Source organism: Muntiacus reevesi, chromosome 2 (genome assembly GCF_963930625.1).
Source record: "Muntiacus reevesi chromosome 2, mMunRee1.1, whole genome shotgun sequence".
NCBI lineage: Eukaryota > Metazoa > Chordata > Mammalia > Artiodactyla > Cervidae > Muntiacus > Muntiacus reevesi.
This window is the reverse complement of record NC_089250.1, coordinates 41,589,621-41,617,373: the sequence shown is the minus strand read 5'-3', so window position 1 is coordinate 41,617,373 and position 27,753 is coordinate 41,589,621. Positions and strand designations below refer to the sequence as shown.

At 52.8% G+C, this 27,753-nt stretch overlaps 1 protein-coding gene across 1 annotated transcript in view; it reads left to right on the top strand.

The window, feature by feature from the left end:
* The window catches only part of ABHD12 (abhydrolase domain containing 12, lysophospholipase), a 57,158-nt gene extending 29,791 nt beyond the window's left edge, over window positions 1–27,367 (top strand). The window contains exons 2-13 of the mRNA XM_065921362.1: window positions 3,253–3,377; window positions 10,968–11,073; window positions 14,671–14,790; window positions 17,198–17,228; window positions 18,584–18,629; window positions 20,660–20,789; window positions 21,638–21,675; window positions 22,121–22,200; window positions 23,309–23,391; window positions 24,990–25,068; window positions 25,703–25,830; window positions 26,728–27,367. Coding sequence (XP_065777434.1) covers window positions 3,253–3,377; window positions 10,968–11,073; window positions 14,671–14,790; window positions 17,198–17,228; window positions 18,584–18,629; window positions 20,660–20,789; window positions 21,638–21,675; window positions 22,121–22,200; window positions 23,309–23,391; window positions 24,990–25,068; window positions 25,703–25,830; window positions 26,728–26,767 — 1,006 coding nt within the window. The 3' untranslated portion in view covers window positions 26,768–27,367. The remainder of the gene's footprint in view (window positions 1–3,252; window positions 3,378–10,967; window positions 11,074–14,670; window positions 14,791–17,197; window positions 17,229–18,583; window positions 18,630–20,659; window positions 20,790–21,637; window positions 21,676–22,120; window positions 22,201–23,308; window positions 23,392–24,989; window positions 25,069–25,702; window positions 25,831–26,727) is intronic.
* The last annotated feature ends 386 nt before the right edge of the window (window positions 27,368–27,753 follow it).

Below are 27,753 nucleotides of genomic sequence, written 5' to 3'. Positions count from 1 at the left end.
CCTGGCAGGATGGACAGAGAAGTCAGTAGAAAGGTCAGTCTCGCATGCAGTCCTATCTGGAGTGCCTTCTGAGAAGACAGCATGGGATTTCCAGACAGAAAGTAGAGTTAAGGGGTCAGTGGATGGAAACAGTTGAGATGTCAAGGGTAGGGAGGCTCTTGCAAAGGCAGGTCAGTGGTTTGGACACCAAGGTGGGGATGAGGGGCTTGATGAGATATCAATATGGGGTGACTTAACAGAATTCTTACTAAAGCAGGTCAAGGTCAAGGCGCAGAGGAAGAGAGGGCTCAGTTCTTGGTAAAAGCTGAGAAACTAAGTGACTATCTAATGACTGCATAAAATGGTACAAGTCCAGTGGTGTCATTCTTGGCTGTCAACAAAAATGAAAAAGGGCTTGAATATTTTTCACTGTGTGCTTTTTGGCATATAACCCTGAAAAATTGGTAATACTTGTAAACTTCCTTTCCCTTTTACTGATGTGAATAAGTTCTCAATATTTATATTTTTCAAAAACCAAAAAAACAGAACTAGAATTAATGTTCAGTTCGGTTCAGTCACTCAGTCATGTCCAGCTCTGTGACCCCATGGACTGCAGCACACCAGGCCTCCCTGTCCATCACCAACTCCCGGAGTTTACTCAGACTCATGTCTATTGAGTCGGTGATGCCATTCAGCCATCTCGTCCTCTGTCATCCCCTTTTCCTCCTGCCTTAATTAATGTTAACCCTTCCCTTTTCTATATCAATAAGTGATATATATATAGAGAGACATGATGCATCTGGGAAAGAGGTGGAATTCATCTCATTTAGAGATGCGTTTTCAGTAAAAGCTTACTTTCCATGCTTAATAATATTTTATCAAAAATGAAACGTTTGTCATTTTGATTCATGTATAGTAATAATCATAACTCAATCCAGAAGAAAATGACTTTCATGTAGAAGAGCCTCACTGCTGCAGATACATAGCTTTTTGAAATTTCTATTTATATATGTATTTCTTGTTCAAGAAGGGTATGACAGTAGTGAGTGGGACACTGGGTATTGGCCCAGATCACCTTAACTCCACAGCCTTCCATTTAACCACCACATCGTATGCCTTTTGTTAGTGAAAGCGTAGATTGCGCATGGACTTTAAGTGCCCTTTTAATTTGTGTTTATTTCTTTGTCGGGTCTTAGTTGCATCATGCAGGATCTTTTCTTGTGGCATGCAGGCTCAGTAGGTGTGGTGTGGGCGCTCCAGAGCTCACGGTCTCAGTTGCTGCAGCTGATATGTGGGCACTCTAGTTTTTGCGCGCGTGGGTTTAGTTGCTCCACAGCGTGTGGGATCTTAGTTTCCCAACCAGGAATGGAACCCACGTCCCCTCTTGCAAGGCGGATCTTAACCACTGGACCACTAGGGAAGTCCCAAGATGCTTTTTTAAACTTCTCCTGCGCCACCTGGCTAACTCCTATATTCCTAACTTAGTGTTTCCACCAGTGGCCCTTTCCTGGCAGCCCGGACTAGGTCAGATCACCCTGTGCAGGTGTGCTGTCACAGCCCTTCGTCTGCCCTGCTGAGCTGAGAGCACAGCACAGAGGCAGATGCACCCTCTTCTGCCCTTATTGTCCACTGCCCATGGAGTACCTGGTGCTCAGTAACAACTGGAGGATGAGCCAGGTGACTGAGTGAAAGGATTACATTGTCAAATATGTGTATTTGTCATCAGCTGTACTGAAGTATTACTTATATCAGTCCGCTTTGTTGAGTGTTGATTTACATGTGATAAAATCTACCAGTGTATGCATTCATGTGTCCACAACCACAGTCCAGATAACGAACCTTTCCATCACTGCAAGAGTTGCCTCACACCCCTTGTAATCTCTCCTTCCCTCTCCTCCCGGCCCTGGAGATCACTATTCTGCTGTTTTGCCTGTTGTTGTTGTTGTTCAGTCACTTAGTCACGTCCAACTTTCTGTGACCGCTTAAGCCTCAGCATGCCAGGCTTCCTTGCCCTCTGTAGTTTTGCCTTTTCTAGAATTTTTAACAAATGGGATTATACAGTGTGTAGTCTTTTGTATCCATCTTATTTAACTTAGCCTGATGCTTTTATAGCCTTCTGTATTGTTGCATGTGATGAGTTCACATACCTAGAACTGATGAGCTCTAGGTATATTTTTTAAACCACCTTGAATACTTTTTTGAAATAGCGCAGACATAAGTATCCCCATTGAGGTTGATCCTTGATCAGAGAGATTTCGTGGTAGCACTGGTTGCCTTTTTCACTTTTGATCTCTCGTGGGGTCCCAGGAGCTCTTCGGGTGCTACGTGATGTGTCATACTGCAGCAGATTGAATGCAGAAGCACGTACCGGAACCCATCTGTCTTCTGCTAAGCTGTTTGTCTTGAAGAAATTTGTAAAAAATTTTCTCACTAAAATTTTTCCTTTTGGAAAATTTAATCTTTTTTAAATAGCAGATGTTAATTATATTAACTTGTCATGGGTTATTTATTATTATTGAATGACTTAGTATCATAGATATTTAAAATTTTTCTTTAATGTCTCATAAAACAAATAGTGATAAACACAAATCATATGAAGGTCTTTTGGACCCTCAGTTTTTCAGTTTTCAAGAGGCCCATAGTCCAAGTTTGAGGATCTCTGGGCTAGGAACCTGTTTTAACAGGGTGTCAGGACCAGAGTGAGGATAGTCTTGGAGCTGGTTGTGGATTAGAGAGGGTTTTGAGACCTGGGCTGATGACCTGGTCTGAGGCTTCCGGAACAGGGGCCTCCGGAAGGTATGCAGGCAGAAATATGAGAACATGGAGTCGTGGCCACTGTCCTGTCCTCGGCCCCCTGCTCCCTCCTGGGATCTGGTTTGACAGGTTCTGTGCGTAGGTGCTTCCTCTGTTGGGGAGCTCATGCCCGCTTGCTGGAAGGGAATCAGAGGCCCAGAGGCCCAGAGGCAGCCTCTCTCCTGAGGGGAAGTTGCAGCCACAGTCTGACATGAGGTTGGGCACTTTCTGAAGATCTGAAGGATCCCAGGGCTCCCATAGGAAATCAGAAGGACTGGTTTTTTGGCTTTCAGGAAGCAAATTTTACCCTTCTGGTAGAGTTCTGAGCAAATGACAAGGCACACGCAGGTGGGAGGCTGCTCTCGCCCTCGGTGATATTCTTGTTGGGCACAGTAGGTGTGGGTCTTGGTGAGTGATTTTTGATGATACTGTTACTAAACCGTAGTGGGCTCACTCCTGTGCACTGCTTTTCTCTTGCAGGCGAAAGGGCCTGTGCTTCCGACTGAGGAAGATACTCTTCTGTGTCGTGGGATTGTATGTGGCCATTCCGTTTCTCATCAAACTATGTCCTGGGATACAGGCCAAACTGATTTTCTTGAATTTCGGTAAGTGCTGTGTGTCCATTTTCATTTTAATTTTAGTAAGAATTCATGTTCATAGTGATTTATGTATTTATATCTTTATCACTCAGCTCGGGAAGTAGGGCTTCCCTGGTGGCTCAGTTGGTAAAGAATCCACCTGCAATGCAAGAGACTTGGGTTTGATCCCTGGATTGGGAAGATCCCCTGGAGAAGGGACAGGCTACCCACTGCAGTATTCTGGCCTGGGGAATTCCATGGACTGTATAGTCCATGGGGTCACAAAGAGTTGGACAGACTGAGTGACTTTCACTTTCAGGAAGTAGAGCCTTTCTACTGTCCAGAAGGTTCCCTGTGCCCCTTCCCAGTTCAGGGTTATTTGTAATGAGGGCATTTCTCTTAGGGCTGGCATTTGTGTGCATAGATGATGGCTGCGTGGCTGGGGGTCTTTCTTCACTGAGGTGGGTAGAAGTGTTGATGACATGTAGAGTCTTCTGAAGCTGTCATATTGGGGGTGCTCTGTCTGTAGTGCAGTCTAGGAGGTTAGCTGTCCTTGGAAAAGGTGATCACTGAAACTGTAGTGACTGAAAAAATAATCTGGTCTTTTTTCTTTAACACACACACACACAAATCTGATTTTTTTTCTTTAAAACACACACACACACACACACACACACACACACCCCTACACAAATCTGGTCTTTTTTCTTTAAAACACACACACACACACACACCCCTACACCTTTTTTTCTCCCCTTAAGAAACCCTAGCATGCTGCTTTGTTTCCTATGAAATTGTATGCTGGCTTTAGAGGTAAGGGTTAGAAGTTAGATTATAATCCCCTTCAGTTAACTTGGACCTGGTGTGTTCCAAAGTTGTTTTTTTTGTTTTTGTTTTTATTTTTCATGCTATATGTTTACTTTTGGACAAGTGGGAGGAAAAAGGATAGAAGTATCTGGTTTATGAAGCAGAAAGTGTATAGTTGCCAGGAATAATCATTAGAAGGAACATCTTTTTACACCCACAAGATGAGGCCAGGAGGGAAGGGACCGCACCTGCAGTGTTGGGGATCGGTGGATAGAACCTGGTGCTTGGCACACAGCAGTGCCCCGTGGGTGATGGCCTTGCCATTGGGTGTAGGGAGTATTTGGGGCAGGTGAAGCGGTCTCTATGTTCTTGCAGCTGTGCCAGTTTGCAAAGAGTGGGTTTGGACTTGTGTGTGTGGGAACTGGAGGCTTGGGAAACCAGGCTGGTGCTCTGAGGCAGCAGGGGAGCTGGTGAAGGGGAGGGAGAGGAGAGAACAGACTGGAGGTATTGAGGTGTCCTGTGTGATGACTGGCCTGGGGCAGCAGGGTGGGGCTGGGTGGCCCCTCCCCTTAAGTAACACCGGTGTTGCAGGCTCTGCAGGGCATTGGGACAGATGAGTTTGGGGTGTTAAGTCGGCAGTAGACTTGATCACAGAAAAGTGGATGTCACTGCTGAAAAGGAATTTGTGCTCTAAAGAGGATCAGGCTGGGACTTCCCTGGCTGCCTAGTGGTTAAGACTCTGCACTTCCAATGTAGGGGCCTGGGTTCCATCCCTGGTCCAGGAACTAAGATCCCATGTGCTGCCTGGGGCAGCCAAGAAATCAAGAGGAGCCAGAGGAGGAAGAGGAACAGAGATAGTAAGGTGGATAATAAAATATAATAAATATATAATAGAAGTTTTTATTTGGATGTCTGGAAGTAAGTGTAAAACACATGTCAGTATACTAAGAAAGATTTGATTTTTCTAACAGAAACATGGCTAAACTTCTAGGAATTTATTATCTCTGAGTTTTCATTGCTTGTGAGAAGTCCGAACTTGGAAGGAGCTCACAACATACTAAAATCAAGAAAGTTCTGTTTTTCTGACTGTAATGCCCTTTAAGTGTCCAGTCAGCCTAGCGTGGAAGAGAGTCTGGGTTACATGCAAACATGAGGCCACAGGCTGCAGGTTTCCTGATAGCAGATCATAGAGTCAGCCCTGCCCAGCTGTCCCACAGGGCAGGCCTCCGGGCACCTCCAGGCACCTTGGGCAGGTGTCTTGGCAGCCAGTGGCCTGCTGCCCTCTGGGCTGCTGCACTGTGGGTCCCAGCAGCTCTCTGAATTGAGTTGGTTTTCTTTAGCTCCATCATTGGGGTCACTTTAGATGCAGCTCATGAATTTTGCACTGTTGATTTCCTAATGAAATGGCAGGATGTTCCTGAATTCTCCTGTTCGGGCTCCGGGCACAGAAGAGAAGGGGTTGGCAGGGCCGCCCTGCACCCCTGCAGAGAGACGCCTGTCCCCAACTGCTCGTTACCCTGTGCCTGCTGCGTCGGGGGTAGCTGTCAGGGCCCCTGCCCTCCCCTGTGGAGATTTGGTCTTCTGGGCAGTAACGTGGTAGTTTTACCTCGCTCTGCTGGAGGGCCTGTGTGTTCTGGGGCAGCTTCCTTCTTCTCAGGGTGTGATTCGTGAGCTGTGGGTTTCTATCTGGATGTTGAAGGAAGTGGAACCATCTTTTGAGCCCCAAAACATGATTAAAGTATTGTTAAGTTCGTAACAAATCTATCTGAAACTAAATCTATAAATCAGATAAATAAGCATTAGACAAAGGGATAGCATCTATGATTTAAGGCTTTATTCTTCTTTAAGTATATTTTTTCATAAACAAAAAAATAGATGACTTTTGTAAAAACAAAAAATTAACTGAAAAGTTCTGAATGGCATGAAGAAGAAAATGAAACTTGCTGAGAGAAAATTGCGGTCACATTGTTGTCTATTTCCTGTTGGTCTTTTGTGTGTGTGTCTGTACAATTAAACGTAAATATACATGCTTTTCAAAACCTACACTCAAAAGTCAGCTCCCCCGCCCACAGCATTGTCAGGGTGATAATAGCTGGTTCTCGAAGTCTTTCTCCTGGAATCCAGAACTGTCTCCTGGTGGGAAGGAGTGTTTCATTTCAGAGGCTGGGTAGAAATGCTCTTCTCTACACACCACTCTGGGCCTTTTTTTGGAGGAGATTAAGAGTTAACATCTGAATTACTTAGTTGTTAATGCAACAGCCTGTCCACTACAGCTTTCAAGGGATGGCCATCCTTCAGCCTCCTCTTTTTCCTTCCCCTTGGCCATTCTGGTGACCCCTGATCGCTTTCCTTATCTCTTCCTTCTTTGGAAGCCCAGAGTCCATGGGGCAGCTGGAGTTTGATAAAACCCTGCTGGGAGGGCCGTTTCCTTGTTGGCACCCCACCTCTTTGCTCTTGCTCTTTACTCAGTGCCAGGGATAGGGCGTGGCCCCAGTGTTCATAGTTTTCAGGCGGTTGGATATGTCCCCTACAGCCCAGGAGTTCTGGCCTCCCACCCTAACAGCATCTAAAGGATGGCTGACTCAGTTATTTTCTGTTCATTCATGTATTTACTCGCTGTTTACCGAGCATGTCTGTACAGAGGCCTTTCTTAGTCACCCCCGTGACATTTGTGGTTGCTGATAAATGACAGCATGCTCAGTGGATAACACAGCTGGGAAAGCAGGGGACCCCAGAGGGCCTGGCTCTGGAAGCTGCCTGGGCCTGTGTGCTGGGTCGCTGGCTGTGCACCGACCTCTGTGTGCGGCAGAGCTTGTAACTGACAGTGATGCGGAGTGGGGTCACCCTGCCGGCTCCTGCCCTGCCACCTTGGGCTGCTGGCGTGCTCAGTGCTCTGTCCTTGGCGGACACAGGGGCTGGGTGCGTGGGTTCTAGCCGGCATCCTAGAGTCACAAGCTGAGGGCTGAGGCCACAGGGAGGCTCGCAGGATCGAGCCAAGTTCCAGCCCAGGCAGATCCTAGACCTTCCTCAGGCCAGCCTGGGGCCCTGCACCCCTTGACCCCATTTCCTTCCCTTGCAGCAGTCCTACTGACTTTTACCAGTAGTGGCCAGGTGGTTCCTCTGGCCTGGCCACCACTGTCTGGGCTGTCTCACCCTAGCACTGACCAGACGCCTCTTGTTAGCCAGTTGGGAGGCATACAGGGGCACCTCTGCACTAATCTGCACCCTTTTCCCTGTTTCTTTGTTGTTTTTTTTAATTTTGTTTATTTATTTTTCTGTGCTGCGTGTTTGTTGCTACTCAACCTTTTTCTCTAGCTGTGGCGAGCGGGGTCTACTCTCTAGTTGCAGTGTGCGGGCTTCTCATTGTGCTGGCCTCTCTTGCTGCAGAGCTCAGGCTCTAGGTACATGGACTTCAGTAGTTGTGACTCACGGTCTAAAGAGCACAGACTCAATAGTTGTGATGCACAGGCTTAATTGCTCCATGGCATGTGGAATCTTCCCAGATCAGGGATGGAACCCACATCTCCTCCATTGACAGGCAGAGTCTTCTTCACTGAGCTCCCAGGGAAGCCCCTCCATGGTTATTTCTAAAATAGAAATGGAAGTGAACTGGAGGATGAGCCTTGTGGAATGAGCCTGTCCTAGAGCAGAATGGAGTGTCTTGGTTCTAGATTTCTCGGCCGTGGAAGCTTTCAGGATTAACTCCTGATCCCAGGAAGACACTCTTCACTGGTGGGGAGCCCTTGGAGCTTTGGGGTGGCACTAAACCACGTGGCCACCTTTTCTGGGACAGAACTCGCCAGACCTGACAGCGGTGCCTTCGGTAGCACCGTCTCCTCTGTGGCATGGAATCTGCAGCCTCGGGGATAGAGTTGATTGAATCTGGGCTCGTTGGGCATATTCAGAGTTTTATTGATTTCCCCTCAGTCCTACACGATGCTGCAGCCTTGGCTTGCCCAGCGGGAGCAGTCAGGGTGTGGCAGGAGCGGGTGCCTGCATCTGAAAGAGATACGTCCAGGGAGACCTTTCCAGGCCTGCTGGTCCCTTCATAGCATAATGAACACCACAGATGGGGGAGCTTAAAACCACAGAAATGTATTCTCTACCAGTTGTGGAGCTTTGAAATTCCGGGCTCCCTCTTGCCAGCCTCTGGTGGTGGCTGGTGTTCCTTGGCTTGTAGCTGCATCACTGCTGTCCCTGCCTCCATCACAGGACCGCCTTCTCCCCGGGACTTCATGTTGTCTTCCCTCTGTCTGTCCCTGTGTCCAGATTCCCTCTATTGACAAAGACACCAGTCGTTTTAGATCAGGTCCACCAAATGACCTTACTTAAGCTTGATTATCTCTGTGAAGACCCTATTTCCATCTGAGGTCCCCTTCTGATGTGCTGGGATTAGGACTTTACTGTCCTTCAAGGGGACCCAATTGGAGAGCATTCAGGGTCCACCAGGACCAGAATCGGTTTACTGTTCCGACTTCCTATTGAGTAGTCAAGAGTGTGGAGTCTGGTCGCCTGGGTGCAGATCCCAGAGTCACCCCATGTGCATCATGCTTGAGCAAGCGCTGTGGTCATGGTCATACCTGCCTATTTCGGGGACGGTGTTTGGAGTACAGGGAACGTGCACCAGCAAGTAAGATGCCACCTCCTTTGAGTGTCAGTTTCCTTTTTAAGTTTTTAGAATGTAGCCTGCTTCTTGGGAAAGAGATGGATAAAGAAGTTAGAGGTTCAAAAGCAGCCCCAGAGGAAGGAGTGTGTAGGTATTCCCATGGTCTCACCAGTTGGCTGTTTCATTTCTTCAGTGAATGTTTTCTGAGCCATGGGGACATGTGAGGAATTGAGAGTTGGAATGCAGGTATGTGGGGACAGAGCATTCAGGGCAGCCAATGTAGAGGCCCTGGGGTGGGAATTGGGCTCTGGAGGTGACAGCATGGCAGGTGGGCATGCTGGGCTCCAGTGCCACGTGACCATGTAGGTTACTCAGGGACACTACTCCCTTCACCAGAGAAAACCTGCGTGACTTCCGTATTGAAGGTGAGACTGGCTGGAAGTCATGGCCACACTCCATTGTCCCTACCCCTTCTGAGAATTGCCATTTTATAACGTGAGTGAACCCCATCTCAAGGTTTGAGTTGTTTTGTTTTTGTTTTTCAACTAAATAAAACTTGAAAGATGGTGTTCACCTCAAGGACTAAAAGTGCAGTGATATACAAGGGATTCTTGGGCTTCCCTGGTGGCCCAGCTGGTAAAGAAACTCCCTGCAATGCGGGAGACCTGGGTTCAATCCCTGGGTTGGGAAGATCCCCTGGAGAAGGGAAAGGCTACCCACTGCAGTATTCTGGGCTGGAGAATTCCATGGACTGTATAGTCCATGGGATCACAAAGAGTCAGACAGGACTGAGTGACTTTCACTTTCACTTTTTCATACAAGAAGGATATGCTCCACCCCACACACACCTTTAAACTTCCACTCACAGCCTGGAGTGTGTCTCTGTGTTTTCCAGGCCGCACTCAGTGTTGATGCTGGTGTGGCCTGTTTATTCACTGAAGACCTGGGATCATGTAGCAGCATCACAGTAATCTTAGTGTCCTTCCCTGCTCTTCTCACCTACTTGTAACTCACAGAGGTTCCTCCAGATCTATGGGTATCGGTTGCCTCTGTGTGAAGGCCCAGGGCTTCCCATCAGTGGGTACACCGCAGTCCCTCAGTCATTGCCCTATTGGCAAGTCCCCTGTAAATTCAGGGCTCAATGAGTAGCTGCCGTCTCATTCCCATAACTTCTCTCCACTCTTCCTGGGCTCTGGTCCTGTGGATTCCTCCGCATCCTGCACCCACACTTCATCTTGGGCCTCACTCTGTCAGTGGCAGCACTAGAAACCTCAGCGTCCCCCTTGCCTGGCCACACCCACATTCTGGTGGTCATCAAGCCCATGGCCGCAGGTCCAAAAAACACATCCCTCTGTCACCTTTCCCATAGTCCCTCCCCCAGCACCCTGGTCCCAGCCTTCACTTCTCAGCCTTCTTTTCTCCAGCCTCTCATGGTCAGGCCAATCCTCAGGTCCCCCAAGGATCTTTTCCCTCCTTTGTGTCCTCTCACACCTTGAACAGCCTTCAGTGGGTCTCTGCTTGGACCTCACCCTTGTAGATATACCTCTGTAGATATACCTCTGTAGATATACCTGCCCACACCTGCTCCTGAGGCTGCAGGGCTCAGTGCCCCAGGCATTAGGGTTTGAGAAAGTATTTGAGAGCTTCAGCTCTGCTGTATACAGGTTGGTCTGTTCAGTCAGTTCAGTTCAGTGGCTCAGTCATGTCGGACTCTTTGTGACCCCATGGATTACAGCACACCAGGCCTCCCTGTCCATCACCAACTCCCGGAGTTTACTCAAACTCATGTCCACTGAGTCAGTGATACCATCCAACCATCTCATCTCATCCTCTGTCATCCCTTTCTCCTCCCACCTTCAATCTTTCCCAGCATCAGGGTCTTTTCCAATGAGTCAGTTCTTTGCATGAGGTGACCAAAGTATTGGAATTTCAACTTCAGTATCAGTCCTTCCAATGAATATTCAGGACTGATTTTCTTTAGGATGGACTCATTGGATCTCCTTGCAGTCCAAGGGACTCTCAAGAGTCTTCTCCAATGCCACAGTTCAAAAGCATCAATTCTTCTGCACTCAGCTTTCTTTATGGTCCAACTGTCACATCCATACACGACTACTGGAAAAACCCGTAGCTTTGACTAGACAGACCTTTGTTGGCAAAGTAACACCCCCCCCTAATCCTTGTTTCCATCTCTTTGTCCCCTACAGTGCGGGTTCCCTATTTCATTGATTTGAAAAAACCGCAGGATCAAGGTTTGAATCACACCTGTAATTACTACCTCCAGCCAGAGGAAGACGTGACCATTGGAGTCTGGTGAGTGTTGGCCCCAGGACTACAGGGTCAAGTGGTGTGGCCTCAAGGCAGCAGGGCCTGTGAGGCATGGCCAGTATTGTCCTGACAGCAGGCTCTGAAACTGTTGTTGCTTGTCCATTTTTATCTTTATCTGTTTCCAAAGGAAAAGTCTCTGCTCGATTCCATGATAGTGGAGCACTAGACAGCTGCATCAACTCTGTTCTCAGGTTTTCAAACAGCAAAGGGTTTGTAAACCAGATTGCTTTTGTTGCAGGAAGGGGGACCCCTTCTGTTGCAGGAAGGGGGACCCCTTCCAGGGCCCGAAACTGGGCTCTTGTCTAACACTCGGAAATGGATTGTCCGAGGAGACACATGTGCTGACGAAGCAAGAGATTTTATTGGGAAGGGCACCCGGGTGGAGAGCAGGAGGGTAAGGGAACCCAGGAGAACTGCCCTGCCGCGTGGTTCACAGTCTCGGGTTTTATGGTGATGGGATTGGTTTCCGGGTGGTCTTTGGCCAATCATTCTAATTCAGTGTCTTTCCTGGTGGCGCATGCATCGCTCAGCCAAGATGGATGCTAGCAAGAGGGATTCTGGGAAGTGGACGGACAGGCAGTGTCTCCTCTCGACCTTTCCCGAACTCTTCCGGCTGGTGGTGGCTTATTAGTTCCATATTCCTTATCAGGATCTCCTGTCATAAAACAACTCATGCAAATGGTTACTATGTTGCCTGGCCAGGGTGGGCGGTTTAAGTCAGTGTGCTTCCCCTAACACTTCCAGGGCCCGAGAGTGGGCTCTTGTCTAACACTCGGAAATGAATTGTCTGAGGAGACTCATGAGCTGACAAACCAAGAGACTTGATTGAAAGGGAACGCGGGAGGACTGCTTTGCCATGTGGCTTGCAGTCTTGGGTTTTATGGTGATGGGGTTAGTTTCCCGGTTGTCTCTGACCAATCACTCTGACTGAGAGTCCTTCCTGGGGGTTGCACTCATTGCTTAACCAAGATGGATGCCACCGTTCTGGGTGGTGGTTGGACACGTGGTTTTTAGACCTTTCCTGAACTCTTCTGGTTAGTGGTGGCCTATTAGTTCCATGTTTCTTACCAGAACCTCCTGTTGTAAAATCACTCACACAAATGGTTACTATGGTACCTGGCCAGGGTGGGCGGTTTCAGTCAGCATGCTTCCCCTGGCAGTTTTTGCAGAAAGCCATATTTCCAGGGGGAAAGAAAGCCAGAAAAGAGACTGTATCACAGAATCATGAGGACAGGCTTGAGCCACACCTGTCTTTCAGAGAAGTGAGAGAGTCATTTCCTAGGCAGGTTGATAAGAAGTCCAGGGGTCCCCAAGGAGAGAGGGGTCTGGAATTCTCAAGGAGGAAGAAAGGACAAACTTTTTTTCCTTTACATTCTTTAGGATCATATAACAATAATGTATCCTGCTTAAGGACAGTCTCTGGAAACAAACCTTCTGGCTAATCCTGTTATCTTAAAATGTAAATTATGGGAGTAGGTCTAGTGAGGTCTTTACACCCTCCAGACATTCTTTTGATTCATTGTATGAACTAATTGGAGAGTATATAACTCCATTGCTAACACTAGCAAGGTGGTACTCTTTCTGCCCCCTTCTGATGCCTATGTCAGAAGCTTTCTCTATCCCTTTTATACTTAAACTCTATTGCACAAAAGCTCTGAGTGATCAAGCCTTGTCTCTGACCCCAGATTGAATTCTTCTCCTCCAGAGGCCAAGAATCCTGGTGTCTTTTCGTGGTTCAGCAACAACCTTTCAGAAGGGCCCATCCAGGTGTTGAAAACAGTTGCATCTCTTTCACACACAGCTCTTTCAGGCCCTGACAGTGGTGGTGGCGTTTGCTCTTTTCTTAGTATTTACTTTTTTTTAGCCATAAATTTAGGTTTGGATCTAAGCTCTGTGACTTGGCTTTTCTTCAGAGTACAATTTAGTGTTTTTTCCATGGACGAGTGGGTGTTTCCAATCAATGGAACCAGAACGGACCAACTTTCCTGTGGCGGCGTCTCTTTGTCTCAGGAGTGGCTTCGAGTTGCTCCTTGGATTCAGGAGAACCACTGTGACCAGGAGGAGCTTCTGAGGGAAGTGCTCTGAACCACTCCCCTGTGCGAGGCCAGGGCGTCCTGGGTGAAGACCCCAAAATGAGAGGGAGGCTCTGGTTTGAGTGGCTGAGGCAGGGATTGCCTGTGGCTGTTTCTGGTGTGGTTCAGTGGAGCATTCAGGGCCAGCATGTGCATGTAGGCTGCTCTGCATGTCCGTCTTCAGTCAAGCTTGCACGTCTTGTTCAGAGCTGTCTGGGGGACTTGGCAGCTCTCCTGATGGTTACTAGGATCTGTGCTTTGAAGACGTGGGTTCAGCCAGGCTTCTTCCTCAAACAGAGCAGTTATGTGACAGGATGGGTATCTGGGCAGTTACCCGTGAAGGTCGTGTTGGTGATGACCATGTGGGTCTCCAGGAACGACAAGCTCTGTGTGCAGGTGGGCGCCTCTGCCCACCCACATCTACACCCAGTGCCATCCTGACGGCAGCGTGGACCCTGGGGCGGCAGCCGCTCTGCTCACCAACTGCCCTCCCTGGCGCCCCACCAGGTCTTCCCATGGCCAAGGAGCAGGGAGAGCAGCTCCTTCTCTGCTTGGCAGGGGCGGAGCCCAGGGACAGAGAGCTGCCAGAGCCTTTTTCAGAGCTCCGAGTTTCGGGTAGGCTGGCTCCTGGAGGCATGTCAGCTCCCAGCATCTGCCAAGTGCACCTTTCTGTCTCACAGGTTTGTAACTATGGGAGAGTGGTAATTGCAGTGGTCAGAACCACCCAAAATGCGATCTTGTGAAATGGTCAGACACACATCAGAAACGAGATGCTGGCACTTAGACCTAGAGAAGAAGAAATCAGCCATGCAGTGTTTTTAAGGCTTCCCACAGACCAATACGTTTACAGAAAAAAACGTGTTAAATCAGACCCTCCCTCGTGATGAACAGTGACTTTGATGTGTCCTGAGTTAAGGGTAACCAGAGCACCTCTCTGAAGGAGGATTTGGCCACATAGACCAAGTGTCTGCATGCCTGGCCAGGTGTACAAGAATCCGAGCTGCCCACAAGGGCCTGTGACGCCTCCTGCAAAGGTGAATCTAATGCCAAGATGGCTTGTGGACAGGCTCTGTGTTAGAAATGGTGCTTTAAGGACAGCCAGGCTTTGAGTCAGCCTGTAAAGACCAGTGTTAACTGAATTAGCACGTGTGACAGACGGATACTGTCCCGTGTACTCTTGGGTGCAGTTCCATGTAGCTTATAAACATGGGTGAGTGTGAGGGGATGTGGGACAGCCTCAGTGCCCGTTCCGTGTTCTGACCCAGATGGAGGGGGTCTTACCTCACATGGCTTCCCCTTTCTATGGACGGAGTCACTGCTGGTGGGGCGAGCTACTGGGGCCAAGAGGGGGCCCTTCTGCGAGTCAGACAATGTCCTCAGCTGCCAGACGGTGCCCTCACAGCATGGGGTCTGCCCCCAAAGCCTCCTGCTCTCTGCTCAGCTGTCCCCAGCCACGGGCATCCTGCCTGCGGGTGTGTCACCTGCCGCTCCCCTCTGCTGCTGCTTCCAGGCACACGGTCCCTGCTGTCTGGTGGAAGAATGCCCAGGGGAAGGACCAGATGTGGTACGAGGATGCCCTGTCTTCCAGCCACCCGATCATCCTGTACCTGCATGGGAACGCGGGCACCAGGTGAGCAGGGACCCGCTGCAGGGAGAGAGGGCGCACCTGGGCACGGGCGTCTCGAGAGCTCGGGGAAAGTCAGGGCTCGTCTGGGCTTTGGGAGAGGCGGTTGGGAACCCTTGTTCCCACAGGCCCAGAGCAGGGCAGGGCTGCGTGCCAGGTGGGCCGGGCCTGTTTGCTTGGGAACCGCCAGCTGAGTGGAGGTTGGCAGCTGTGTCCAGAAAGCCCTGGTCAGAAGCGCGTGCCTGGGGTGACAATGGAGGTGGCTGTGTCCGCCTGAGCAGCCCAGAGCCTCAGCCAGGGGGACTTGCTCTTCCTGGGTTAGAGACCCAGGCTCCTCAGTGGACAGGAAGCACAGCCCCTTGGGAGGCTTTGAGACCCTCCAAGGCCGTGATGTGCCCGGGAAGTCGCCCCTGCGCATCCAGCATCTGCCATGCTGGAGTGAGGACACGTTCTCACTGGCAAGCGTGCCCTGCTGTAAGGGGAGACACACTTCCTGGGGGGCACATGAAGAGACCCCAGCCGAGCAGTCAGGGACAAGCTTGTTCCGGGGGGCACCCTGCCACGCTGTCAGGCCAGGTACCTCCAGTCCTGAGCCGGCAATGCCAGCACATCCCACTGGGCCATCGAGGAAGTGCATCCCCATGTAGCCGTCCTTACCCACGGTCATCCCGGGAGCTTTTCAAAGGCAGATTCAGTGATCATCTTTCAGACTTGCGGGTTTGGATCCCATTGTTTAAACAGGGCTCCTTCCAGTCCTCACTGCGGCCTTGTTGAGAGGAATCTGCATGAGAGCCAGTGGGGCAGAGGAAGAAGGGCGTTACCTGAGCAAGTGTTGCCTGAAACCCCTCGGGGCGCCCCTGCGGCTGCAGGAGTCCGGGCTCCATGGGGCTGGGCTGGGGCCTGTCAGTTCACAGGCAGAGCCAGCAAGGGGGACGGAGCAGGCCACAGTGGGTGTCTAGGCAGAGGGGCTGCACAGAGGGTCAGCAGGATGTCTGGGACGTGGCCCCCAGGGCGCCCTGAGCCCAGAGCGCTGAGCTGCTGACTCAGCACGCACTTGGCAGCCCGCTTCCCTGTTGTCCAGGACAAGCTGTGGCGGGTTTCTCTTCCGCTTTTCAAAGAGCAAATGACTGCAAACAGCTCCTGTAGCCTCTTCTATAAATGAGGGAAGTTGGGCGTTCTTACCAGTCACGTGGTAAAGAAGACAAAGTCTGTCTGTAGTTTCAGGATGGAAGGCATCTTGGGACTCTGAAAGTTTGCTGCCCCCCTCTCCTCACGTCCCCAAGGACAGCACAGTGTGCAGTTCTTGGTGGCTGCCCCATCCGGGCAGTATGGCAGCAGCCATGGCTCCCTGAGGCCTGGACTCCAAGGATTCTCTGAGACCCCATTTTGCTCTGAACCCCTCTTCTTGCTCAGGGTAGGGTACTGGAGTTCTTACAAAAGAACTGTGACAAAGTCTTGCAAAGATAACTGAAAACATTTTGCATTATTTCTCTCCAATCTTGAAACTCAGCCCTTTGATGTTTGTTTCTGGGTTATTTTGGCTTTCTTCCTCCATCTTTTTCTCACCTCCCCCAAGGACACTTTCCCGACACACACACCCTAAATGGCCCAAATGCTTGTTATGAGAAAGGGAAAGAGCAGCGAAGTCTGTCAAGGGTGAGCCTGCCCACTGATGCACTTCCCACTCATCAGGCAGCCCTGTCCCCCTTGGGGTGTCTGCAGGGAACAGCTGGACAGCTTCTGGGCAGGAAGTGGGAGGCAGAGGCAGACAGGCCTCGCCCAGAGAGGGGTGGACATTAGGCGGCCCGTGAGGGCCTGGGAGGCTCTCCGCGGCTGTCAGATCATGATGGTGCCTCTGACCCAGCATCTGCTTGCGGGCACACGTGTGTGGAAGGACGGCAGGACGGGAGGCACAGCAGCAGACCATGAGAAGCAGATGGGGAAGAGCCAGATGACCTGGTGGTGGGGGCGGGAACAGCCAAGGAGGAGCGCCCTGAGGGTCAGTGGAGGCTCCATGGGTGAGGAGATTGAGGCGGGAGGTGCCTGTGGCCCGTCCCCCTGTGGCCCGTTCCCCTGGTGTGTGTGCCAGCGAGGATGTGCATCCCTTCTGTTCACCTGTGGTCCTGGACATTGGGGAGCTCAGGGACCTTTGTGTTTCCTAGGTTCTGCCACCTAGTCAAACCAGAGGTGAGGTAATAATTAAGAAACATCCCCACAATGCTCAGATGGTCCCTTGCCTGGCACCATACTGTGGAGTCCAGCTGGGAGCCACGTAGGTGCCCTGTCAATCACCCTCCCACATGAATTTGGGGATCAGGCTCTAAGTGCCCAGATGCTGCAGTGTTCATCCCAGGCCTCCTTTCTGAGAAAATGCACTAACAGCTGTTCTTATTTCCTTTCCCTGACGATCTAGAGGTGGTGACCATCGGGTGGAGCTTTATAAGGTAGGTGAGGTTGGCTCATGGCGTCCGACGGCAAGCAGTGCCCTTAGCTTATGGCACACAGAAGAGGCCATGCAGTGGACAGATGGACGGAGCAGTGCCCACCCTCACTGTGTGGACAGAGAGAGCCTTGCTCGCCTACTGCCTCTGGCTGTTCTTTCCAGGAGTCATTAACAGAACGGAGTTCCTCCTAATAGTCTGAGTTAATCACTGTCGGTCTTTTTCATCTTGCTTTTTACGGACATCTCCGCATGGAGTGCTTCCCATCTTGCTGCCTCTGGGGATAGTTTTCAAGATCGGGGTGAATGGACTTTGTGGCTTGTATGCCAGAAATTAACAAGTTAACATAAAGTGATTTGCAATTGTTTGTAAAGTTACTTACTCACATAGGGAATGATGGGAGAACACCGAGGGGCCCAAGAGCTACACTGTCCTCTGGGCTGTGGCTCAGGGATTCTGCCAGCGCTGGGGTTTCTTGTGTCCACCAGGCACAGGGCACCACTGACGCAGGTTCCCAGCCAACGTCGTGGTGCTGGGCCCCAGGGGGTGCGCAGACCCTCCCCGCCATGTGGCTGTCGTCAGAGGGTGTGTGGGTCTTCGAGCTGACACGTGCTGCTGATGCAGCGTCTGGGGCCACCACGCCTGTCGCCCTCCTTGCGGGTGGATCTGTGTTTGGAAACAGGGCCAAAGGGACAAGGCAGACATGGGGGCACTGCGGCCGTCCAGCACCCCGCGGACGGCTCTGGGCTGTGGGAGGACTGGTTCCCTGGAGCGACTTGGATCCAGGCGGGGGTGGGGTGGGTGACTGAACAGCTGTGGCTCCAGAGGGTGCAGGTCCTGTGGGGGCTGGGAGTCCCTGGGCTCCTCGGGGATGGGAGCGTACCTCCGGGTGGTGTCACTGGTGTTGGTGGCAGCTTCCTTGTGGCTCTGAGCACACCCAGCCAGGGCTTGGGTGGGACTGTGAATAGTAACTTCATGAATGCAGTCACCTAATCCTCAGAGATTTTTTTTCTTTTAAATGAGAAAAATTCAACGGAAGCTTAAATCTGAACAATGCTAGGATGCATTAAGGGTTACCAGGTGTGGACTCCACACTGCAGGGTCCTTCCTCCTGGGTCTCTGGGTGGTCAGAGCCCCTGGCAACCCCTGGACAGCCATCAGCCTGCAAGCCCCTCAGAGGGCAGGGATGCTGCTCGGGCCGGCCTCCACCTTCCTGAGTGTCCCACAGTGGCTGACGTGGGTTTGGGAGGTCCCGTCAGGATGGGGCGGTGAGGTAACGGCCTTCACTAAGTCCCCTTGAGTGAGGTTGGGTGGGTTAGTCAGAGCTGCATTGTTCAGTTTTTGTTTTTCACTTCCAGGTGCTGAGTTCCCTCGGCTACCACGTGGTCACCTTTGACTACAGAGGTGAGGGTTCCTTGCTCACCCTGCCTCTTCGAGGTTGGTGTAGGGGGCGCCGGGTGTCACTCTGAAAGGCTGGCGGCTCTGCCGTGACCTGCAGTCCTTGTGAGATTGTCAGCATGTGGAGGTAGTGGAGGGTCTGGGTCCTTGAAAGTGCGTCCTGCGTGCATCCTCCCCCAGATGGGAGGCACGGGCGCCTGGAACCCCGGCACGCGCCCACTGCCAGCCCCTTTCACGTGTCAAAGGTGCTGTCTCCTCTTCATGGGACTCAGACTTTCCCTACAGCTGGGTATTGGGCCTGTTTCATGCTCAGCAGAGCTTGTCTTGTTGAAGTTACAGAGACAGGAAAGAGGGACTCTTCTTCTTGTCCCTCCGTGTTTCTCCTTGCCTCCCGCAGTTTGCTGCGTGAGGAACATGCTTTTGTGTCAGTGGGGAGCCGCAGTAGCAGCGATGTGTGCCTCAGACAGTCCCTGCCTGGAGAGGATGTAGGGCTGAGGCCTCTCGTCCAGCTCACCCTGGCTGGGGGGAGGTGGGGTTTCACACCCACAGACCCAGCAGCTGTTGGCATCGCCTGGGTGTGCACGTTGGGAGAGTCTCCCCTTGCTGCTGCCACAGTTGCCACAAGTGTAATGTCCCAAAGCAGCACGGATGTACTATCTTGAAGCACTGGAGTTCAAGGTTCCAAGTCTTTAGTCACTGGGATGAGTCAAGGTGCGGGCACGATGGAGGCTCCAGGAGTGTCAGGTTCCTGGCCTCTTGCAGCTTCTCTAGGCACACTGGTTCCTTGCTTGTGGCCCCTTGAATCTGCATTACTCTGGCCCTGACTCTGTCCCTTCTGCTCGTAAAGACCCGGGATTGCCTGGGGCTCATGCTGACCAGGACACTGTCCTGTCTCGGGGTCCCCTGCTTGGCAACCTCTTTTCTTCTGCACCCTTCACTGCCCTTGCTGTGTGAGGTTCCAGAGGCACGGGTTTCCAGGTGTGGACGTGCACGTATTTGAGGGCCACTATTCCACCGGCCTAGGGTGTGGGGTGGTTCTTTTGTGAGTGTTCTGTTAGGAGGAAGGTGCTGGGTTGAAGAAACTCCAAAAGGAGGCATATCCTTTCCTCCTGCCTCTGCTGCCTCAGGGCAGTGAGGGGGCAACCCTCTCCCTTGTTCACCTTCCTGCGCGTCTAACAGAAATAAGGTCCCATCTAACACTTCCTCTCTTCAGTTCCTGTTGAGTCTCTTCCTTTCTAAGCTGTACAAGAGACCAAAGTTCTGCCTGTGGCTCCTTGTCCCCGTCTCATTCTCTCTTTTCTGTCTCCCCCTGTCTCCGTCTCTCTTGTTTCTCCCTGTCTCTGTCCCTGCCCCGGCTCAGGCTCTGAGCCCTCACTCTGGCCTTGTTCCTGGCACTGGCTTCTCTGCTAATCTGGTTCTGGGACGCCCCGGGGAGGTGGCCTGTGGTGCCCCTGCCTCTAGGTTTTGCTTGTGTTGCAGGACTTGCTCTCTATGAGCCTGTGGTGCTTTTAGATCATTTGATGATGAGTCACTGCTGAGCTGCTGGAAATGACAGTCACATTTGACTTTTCCAGAATCTGGAGGGAAGGGCCCTTGGGAGGTCAGAGTTTAGTTGGCTTTGCTCTGTGATCCAAACAGGATGCTAGGAGTCCCTTCCTTTGTGGGTCAGCATTACCTTGAGCCTGGAATCTGCCCATCCTGAAGCCTCTTCACAGCTGGCTCACAGCTGGGCCACGGAGCCAGGGCTAGGCTCAAGGCCGGGGCGGGCCGGACTGTCAACGGCTGAGCCTGGCCAAGCCCCAGGTGTCGTTGCCGGGGGTCTGTGGTCCGATCACCCTGTCTGCTTCTACTTGTTGAGACTCAGGTGAGGGTGGTGGTTGGGTTCAGAGATTGCGACAGCTGAGGAGATGGGAGAAACAAGCTGGCCTGGCTGAGACCTGAGGCCCCAGATGGCCTGGGCCTTCTGCTGAGAAGGGGGCAGAGGGGGGCTTGCCCCTTGCAGTCCCGTGACGTCCTCTTTGATGCTGCTTTCCCAGGTTGGGGTGACTCAGTGGGAACGCCATCGGAGCGGGGCATGACATATGATGCACTCCATGTTTTTGACTGGATCAAAGTGCGAAGTGGAGACAACCCCGTGTACATCTGGGGCCACTCTCTCGGCACCGGGTGAGAGTTCTCAGCGTGGCGGTGGTGGGAGCAGGTCTGCACGGCGATTCTCCCAGCTGCTGGAGGGGCCCCTGGTGTCCTGGAGCCTCCATCACTGCCCTGCTGGGGGCCGGGGATGAAGCCCCACAGTGCAGGGCACTCGGGCTCCCCAGGCCTGGCCGACTGTGGCTGTGCTACGCAGCGCATCCAGGAGCACGGGCCTTTGGCCCACACGTGGTGTCATTACCTAAAAACTTGGGGAGGCAGCAGCTGGGGTTCCCTTGTTCCATCTGCTGAAAGAGGAAGCGCTCTGATGTTCCATGTGGGCCAGTGTAAAGGCGCCCCAGACCTTCAGCAACTCTTATTTTCCTGCTGCCTTTCCTTTGGACACACTGGCTGCAGGCTGGGCGGTGTCTGGGACTGGCCCTCCTGGCCCGTCCTTGTGGGTGGAGTGAGCCCTGGCCAGAGGGGAGCAGGCCGTCCCACTGTGGGTGTCTGCCTGGACCTGCCCAGCTTGGTCCTGGGAAGGCAGGAGGCCGAGGCCGGGCAGAGTGCGGGTGCTGCCCCCTTCAGGGGCCGCCTCCCCACCGCCAGGGCTTCCTGGGCCCCTCCCATCTGCGTCTGTAGGACCAGGTGTGAGCTGGGGCATGCTGTGCAGCCTGCGGGGCGGTTCCAGGTGAGGTGCAGCACGTGCCTCGGGGCCGTGGAGGTGCCAGCTCGGAGTCCCTGTTGGAGGGGCTGGCCACCGGGCCCCTGCGCACCCCCACCCAAAACCCCACCCGTCACCGCGCCGGTCCTAGCTTCCCCAGGAACAGTCTTGTCTGCAATAGTTTTTGTCATGATCCAACTGAACTTTTCCCTCTTTCCAGAGTGGCCACAAACCTGGTGCGGCGCCTCTGTGAGCGAGGTAGGCGCTTGTGTGGGGTCCTATGCCACGGGTGTGGCCTGGCTCCCACACAGGAGGGCTCTTCGGGCACCGGCTGTGCTCTAGGCCCTGCCGGCTTCTTGTGAAGAGGGTGGTGGTGGATGAGCGGGGTGGTGAGACGAGAACCAGGGGTTGAAATGGGGGCCTGAGCGGACCCCCCGAGGGCCTGACCTTGTTCCCCAGATTATCTGGCAACTGGCAGAGCCTTGACAGGGGCTGGCTCCAGACAGGCAGCCTCAGCAGACATGGCTCTCAGGGTTTCCTGAGACCACTTCCCTAACGTGACCCCAGGGGAGGACTTGAGGGGCAGGGCCAGCCAGGTGGGCACCTGGGGTCTGTGGTCCTGTTGAGGGTGTGGTGGCATGAGGAGTGTCCCGTTGGGGCTTCTTGCTCACCTCCCAGTTCCCTGTTGGTCTTATTTATCTAGAGACTCCTCCAGATGCCCTCATCTTGGAATCTCCATTCACTAATATCCGTGAAGAAGCCAAGAGCCATCCATTCTCAGTGGCAAGTACAGAACTTATTAAAGACAAGCTTATTTATATAATGGAAATAATAGCTATAACATATAAAAATGACTATGAGTAAATATGCATATAGGTAAATTAAAATGTCATAAAAATTATTTAAGTATTCTAATAAATACAGACATTATTGAAAATTTTCATTTAATTCTGGGCACTGGCCTGACTGCAGAGCCACTCAAGATATTTATAGCTTCGTGCCAGGTAGAAGGGTGTGGTCACAGTCAGGTTGTCTGAGGGAGGCTAGACCCACAGGAGGCCTTGCCCCATGGCACAGGTCGCCCACCTGGCATTGCTGCCCCTGGGGCCCAGTGCGGGCTGGGAGTGGAGCTGCCGTGCGCTCCAGAGAACCCTTGGTGGGAATCCCATGCTGTTGGGTCCTCACTGGCTGGCCTCAAGGCCTGAGACCCTCCGTTTACAGGCTGGGTCCAGAGGGGGGCCCCTCTATGTCCTGTTGCTTCCTCCTCCTCCTCCCACTGCTTCTGTGTGTCCAGGGGTACCATGTCGGCCCTGTCTGACCTCATGCTGCCTGCTGCAGACAGAAGAGTCCTTTGTTGGGTGTTCGTTGATACTGCTCTTCTCCCGAATCACACGGTCCTCCGTTTTCTTGGGCATTGTGGCCTGTTGTGTGGCAAGCCTGGTCTCTGAGTCTCGGGTGTGGGAGCCCTGTTTGTGGGCAATCCCCCGCAGCCAGTCTGGGGCCTCTTGAGCCGGGCGTCTGAAGGTGGGGGGAGGGATAGCAGGACCGCCATCCACCCCCCACCCACCCCCAGCTCTGGGGCCACCAGTCAGCCTGATTGGAAGCAGGGGTGACCCTGGCCATACAGGGGTATAGTTCCGCCCATCCCCCCAGCTCTGGGGCAGCAGTCAGCCTGATTGGAAGCAGGGGTGACCCCGGCCCCTATGGGGGTGTATTACCACCCATCCTCCCCCAGCTCTGGGGCCACCTAATTGGAAGCAGGGGTGACCCTGGCTACCACCCATCCCCCCCAGCTCTGGGTCCACCAGTCAGCCTGATTGGAAGCAGGAGTGACCCCAGCCCCACGGCGGTGTAGTAATTGAATCTCTCCTTGTCAACATGTCACCTCCAGATCTATCGATACTTCCCTGGGTTTGACTGGTTCTTCCTTGATCCCATCACAAGCAGTGGAATTCAGTTTGCAAATGATGAAAAGTGAGTACTGTGGGAGAGAATTTAGAAGAACCCCAAGAACCCTCAGAATAAGCGTCTTGAGTCGTGTTAACCAAGGAGTGTGGGATTCTGGACATGTAGGGGTCTTTTCTAAGCAACACATCTCCATAAAGGGAACGTCAGGTAGAGAAAGGGAAGTAGGAAGGTGGAAAGACTGTAGAGTTAAAGAAATAGGAAAACAGCCTATTCTTTGGTCCATAGAACTGTTTTACTTGAAAATTATTTGTCAAAACCAGAACTCCTGAACAGGTGTTAAAGCAGCAAGAGTAACCGTTGTTCAAAAAGTGACTTTGCCTTAGCCATTTGATTTGTGTTTAGTTATGGAAAGATGTTCTGAAGGTTAATATTAAAAATATTTCTGTTAAGTAAACCAGAAGTTACATATTCTATTTTTAGGACTCTCTTTGAACAACGTTCAAGTAACATTATCTTTGTGATATCTTTATTTCATGGCCTTAATTTATTCTAAAAAAAAGAAAATTTTTATCTGAATATTCAGTGGGCATTTAAAAATCTACATTTTAAAAGGAGAATTACCTGAATAAACTGGATTTCCTCTAAAAGTGATGACAGTGAGAAAGTCACCCTGTGGCTGCCCCCCAGCTAAGCCAGTATGAATGCTGGGGGGGCTGGCCATCCCTCACCCCCTGGAAGTCAGGAGCCCCTGCTTGGTGGGCAGGTCTGTTCCCAAATACTTGCCAAGGTGACTGCATGGGAGCTAGGCCTCAAGAGTTGGAGAAACAAAGGACCAGCTTGGCGGGTGGAACTTATGAAAAGATGTAGAATGTCAAAGCATGTCTTGCACACTGGCAAGCACTTCACCGTGGGAGTAAAATGTGGTGCGTGGGTGATCTGTGTGCCACTAGCAGCAGTGCAGCCTGTCAGACGGCTGGGCGCACACCCAGGCCTGGTCCTGCCAGGTGCTAGGCTTGCCCTGGGGCTGCTGCACGAAGCCCCAGATCAGCATGAGATCGCCAGTAGCAGGTGTCTGCTGCGTCCACCGGCTCCCCGGGAGGCCTCAGTGAGGGGCAGCTAGGCACGCCTAGGCCTACCAGTCCTGCAGCCTGTCCTTCAGTAGGCGGTTTGCTGAAGGGTTTGGATTCAGTGACCATTTTGAGAATGTTCATTTATTTGAAACGTTCAGGAATTAGATGCTATATACACAAAAGAGAAACTAGAGGGTGGCTCTTTTGCCAGCCGATGTCCAGTAGTGTTCATTTGCAGTAAGTTTCCTGGCCCACCCATTACTCAGTTTGTAAATATCATTTTGTAACTTTTTAAGAATAGTGTACTGGCAAAGTTTGTTTTGTTTTTAAATTTCCAGGAAATATTCAGGGACCCGATTTGGTGAATGAATTTATCTCTAGATTTGATTGACACTTGTCACCTAGAACAGATACTGATGGAAACATCTAAGAAATCAGTTGCTAGTTCTGTATTAAAAGTGCCTGGCAATTTGAGCCCTTCCGCACCATGGTGAAGTGCTCCCTCACTGGGCCCTGCTGCCGGCAGTCTGGGAACCCGAGAGGCCCAGCCCGTCCTGGGCCTTCCAGTGCCTTTCTCCCTCCCCCCTCCCACAGTGTGAAGCACATCTCCTGCTCCCTACTCATCCTGCATGCCGAGGACGACCCGGTCGTGCCCTTCCAGCTCGGCAGAAAGGTGGGCATCAGGCAGACTCATGTTCGGGCCAGACAGGTGTGGAAGAGGGTCCCGCCCCTTGTGAGGGAGAAGGTAGGGGAGGTTGGTGGTTCAGAACTCTCACGTATTCTCTTGCCTCTGGGATGGGGCTGACATCCTCAGACGTCCTCTTGTTGTGGGGCCTCTGCGTCTGCTTTTGTTGCATCTGTCTTTGCTGCCAGGCAGCAGGATTAGATTTGTAGGTAGGGAGTAGGGTGGGAGGGAGCACCTCTGACCATGGCAGTGGTGAGGGGCAGGGGCAGGCTAGAGGGCAGGGGGCCCAGGCTGCCTCCAAACAGGTCTGTGCCTAGGACCTGGCCATCTAGGGCTGGAAGGAGGGGCTGAGGTGCCACAGACCCCGAGCCAGCTTGTAGATGGGCCTTGACCCAGGCATATGACCCACCTAGCCCTGGGCCAGAGCTGTTAGGCTGCCCTGGGCACTCAGGCCACCATGGCATCCCGGGGCAGGTGGCCTGAGGGTGCTGAGGGCCCCTGAGGAAGGCTGGTCTTGAGACGGGGTGAGGACAGAGAGGGTCTTGAGAGGTGGCGCAAGGGTCCTGTGGCTGAAGCAGGTCACCCTAGGCCCCGGGCACTGACCCTCCTCTCCCTCCCCCAGCTCTACAACATCGCCGCACCGTCACGCAGCTTCCGGGACTTCAAGGTTCAGTTCATCCCCTTCCACTCGGACCTCGGCTACAGACACAAGTACATCTACAAGAGCCCCGAGCTCCCGCGGATCCTGAGGTGAGGCCCTACCCTCATCCGCCACGCAGGATGGCATGTGGGAGCTGGGCAGGCCCCTGCGGCCACAGCTGGGACAGTCGTGCCAGGCTGGTCAAGGGGGTCTGGTGTCAGCACGTGTGGCCTGCTGGGCTGCGGTCCCCTGTGTTGGTCGGGCAGTGAGAACACCACGGCTGCTGTGCTCAGGCCCCCTGTCCCCTCCCACAGGCCTATCAGGTCACTGCCCCAGCATGGGGTTTGTGTGGTAGGGGTGATGCAGGTCTGGGCCAGCTCCCCTAAAGCCTGTTGGTCCCCAGCTGCCTCAGGGAGGGAGGCTGGCACGTGGGCTGCAGCCCAGCCACCTGTCCCAAGCCTGGGAACGAGGGTACCCGGATGGCAGAGGGAAGGGTTTTGATAGACCAGACGCTCCCTGCCTCCCACTTGGGGGTGCAGGCTGTCCCCATGTCCCGGCTGCGGGGCCTCTGCTGAGCCCAGGCTGCTGGAATCAGCCCTTGGAGAAATGTGTGCTGGGGAACTCCACTGGTATGTGAGGCCCTCGAAGTCCCAGGGTCACAGCTCTTTGGTTTTGACATTTCTTGGCACATGGAATGTGTGTTGCTGAGAGGGGATGGTAAGAGAATTGCATTGCTCTGGGACTGTGGTTTTTCCCTGTAAAAGGCACACATCGCAGAAAATGTAGACCAGAGAGCTGCTCCAGCATCAGGGTGCAGTGACCTGTCCTCACTCCCTGTCAGGACTTGACTTGGCACTGCCCTTGGCGCCCTGCCTGTTTGCCTCTCAGGGTGTGGTCCTTGGAGCTTCTTTGCAGCCTCCCGGGTGGGCTGTGGGAGGACGGTGGGAGGCGGGATCTCTGATCTGGCCCGGAGGGGTTTGGCTGACAGGTGTTCTCCTCTGCTCCAGGGAGTTCCTGGGGAAGTCGGAACCGGGACGCCAGCACTGAGTTGCTCGCCGCCTGGGAACATGAAGGCCTCTGCCCTCGTCCCCCTTTCCTCCTGCCAGCCCGCCCCCCAGAGATGTGCCTGGAGAGGGAACACGGATGCCAGGGGAGGCCCTGGCAGACCTGAGGCACTGTCCCGAGTGGCGGGGAGCAGGGGTCTCTGTGGACCACGCGGAGGCGGCATGTGACCCTCTCCCCCTCATGCTGCCCCTCAGCCCGAGGGCTTGTTGGGAAGACAGTGACAGAACTTTCTGGCCATCGGCTAGTCAATCCCATAACCTCCTGAGCCAGGCACGGGGAGCCTGGGACAGGAGGTGAGGGGTCTTGGGACCACGCTGAGCTTTCTGGCACCACCCTTGAGAACGTGGGCAAACGTGGGTTCTTTCTGTTCCCTCCAGAATGGACGCTCATGGCTCCACCAGCCCCTCCTGCCCTGCCCACCCTGCTTGCCTTCCTCGGTGTCCCTGCCTCCCTGGGCCGCCCCGCTGCTCCCCACTGGGGAGGGGCCGGCGACCTGCCTTCCTCTGATGTCCACCCACTTATCTGCCTAACCAGGCCTTAGACTGAGCATTTATTTAAGAATAAAATCGTGGTGGTGGTCTATCTGTTTTCTCACTGCTGCCTCCAGCGGTGTCCAGGCTATACCCAAAGCCCCAGGCCACTCTCTGAACCCAGCCATGTGAGGAGGGGGTGGCTCTGTAAGGCCAAGGATTGCGGGCTTTCTTCCCGCTCCTGCAGACACTGAGGTCCCGCGGGGAGGGGTGTTGTGTCGGAGGCATGTTCATGGGAAGGTTGTCTTCTCCGGTGGGGAAGATGGCCTTTTCCTAAAACCAGGTCTTTGTGGGTGAGCCTTTCAACGTTACAGTTAACAAGCTCATTGAATGTTGCTGTGTCGATGGATGGGCAGTGGGGTTTCCCTCAGAGACCCGGGACAAGCCCCTGGCCACTCGTAAAAGGACTCAGGCTGCTGGAGTCCACGTACTCCCATT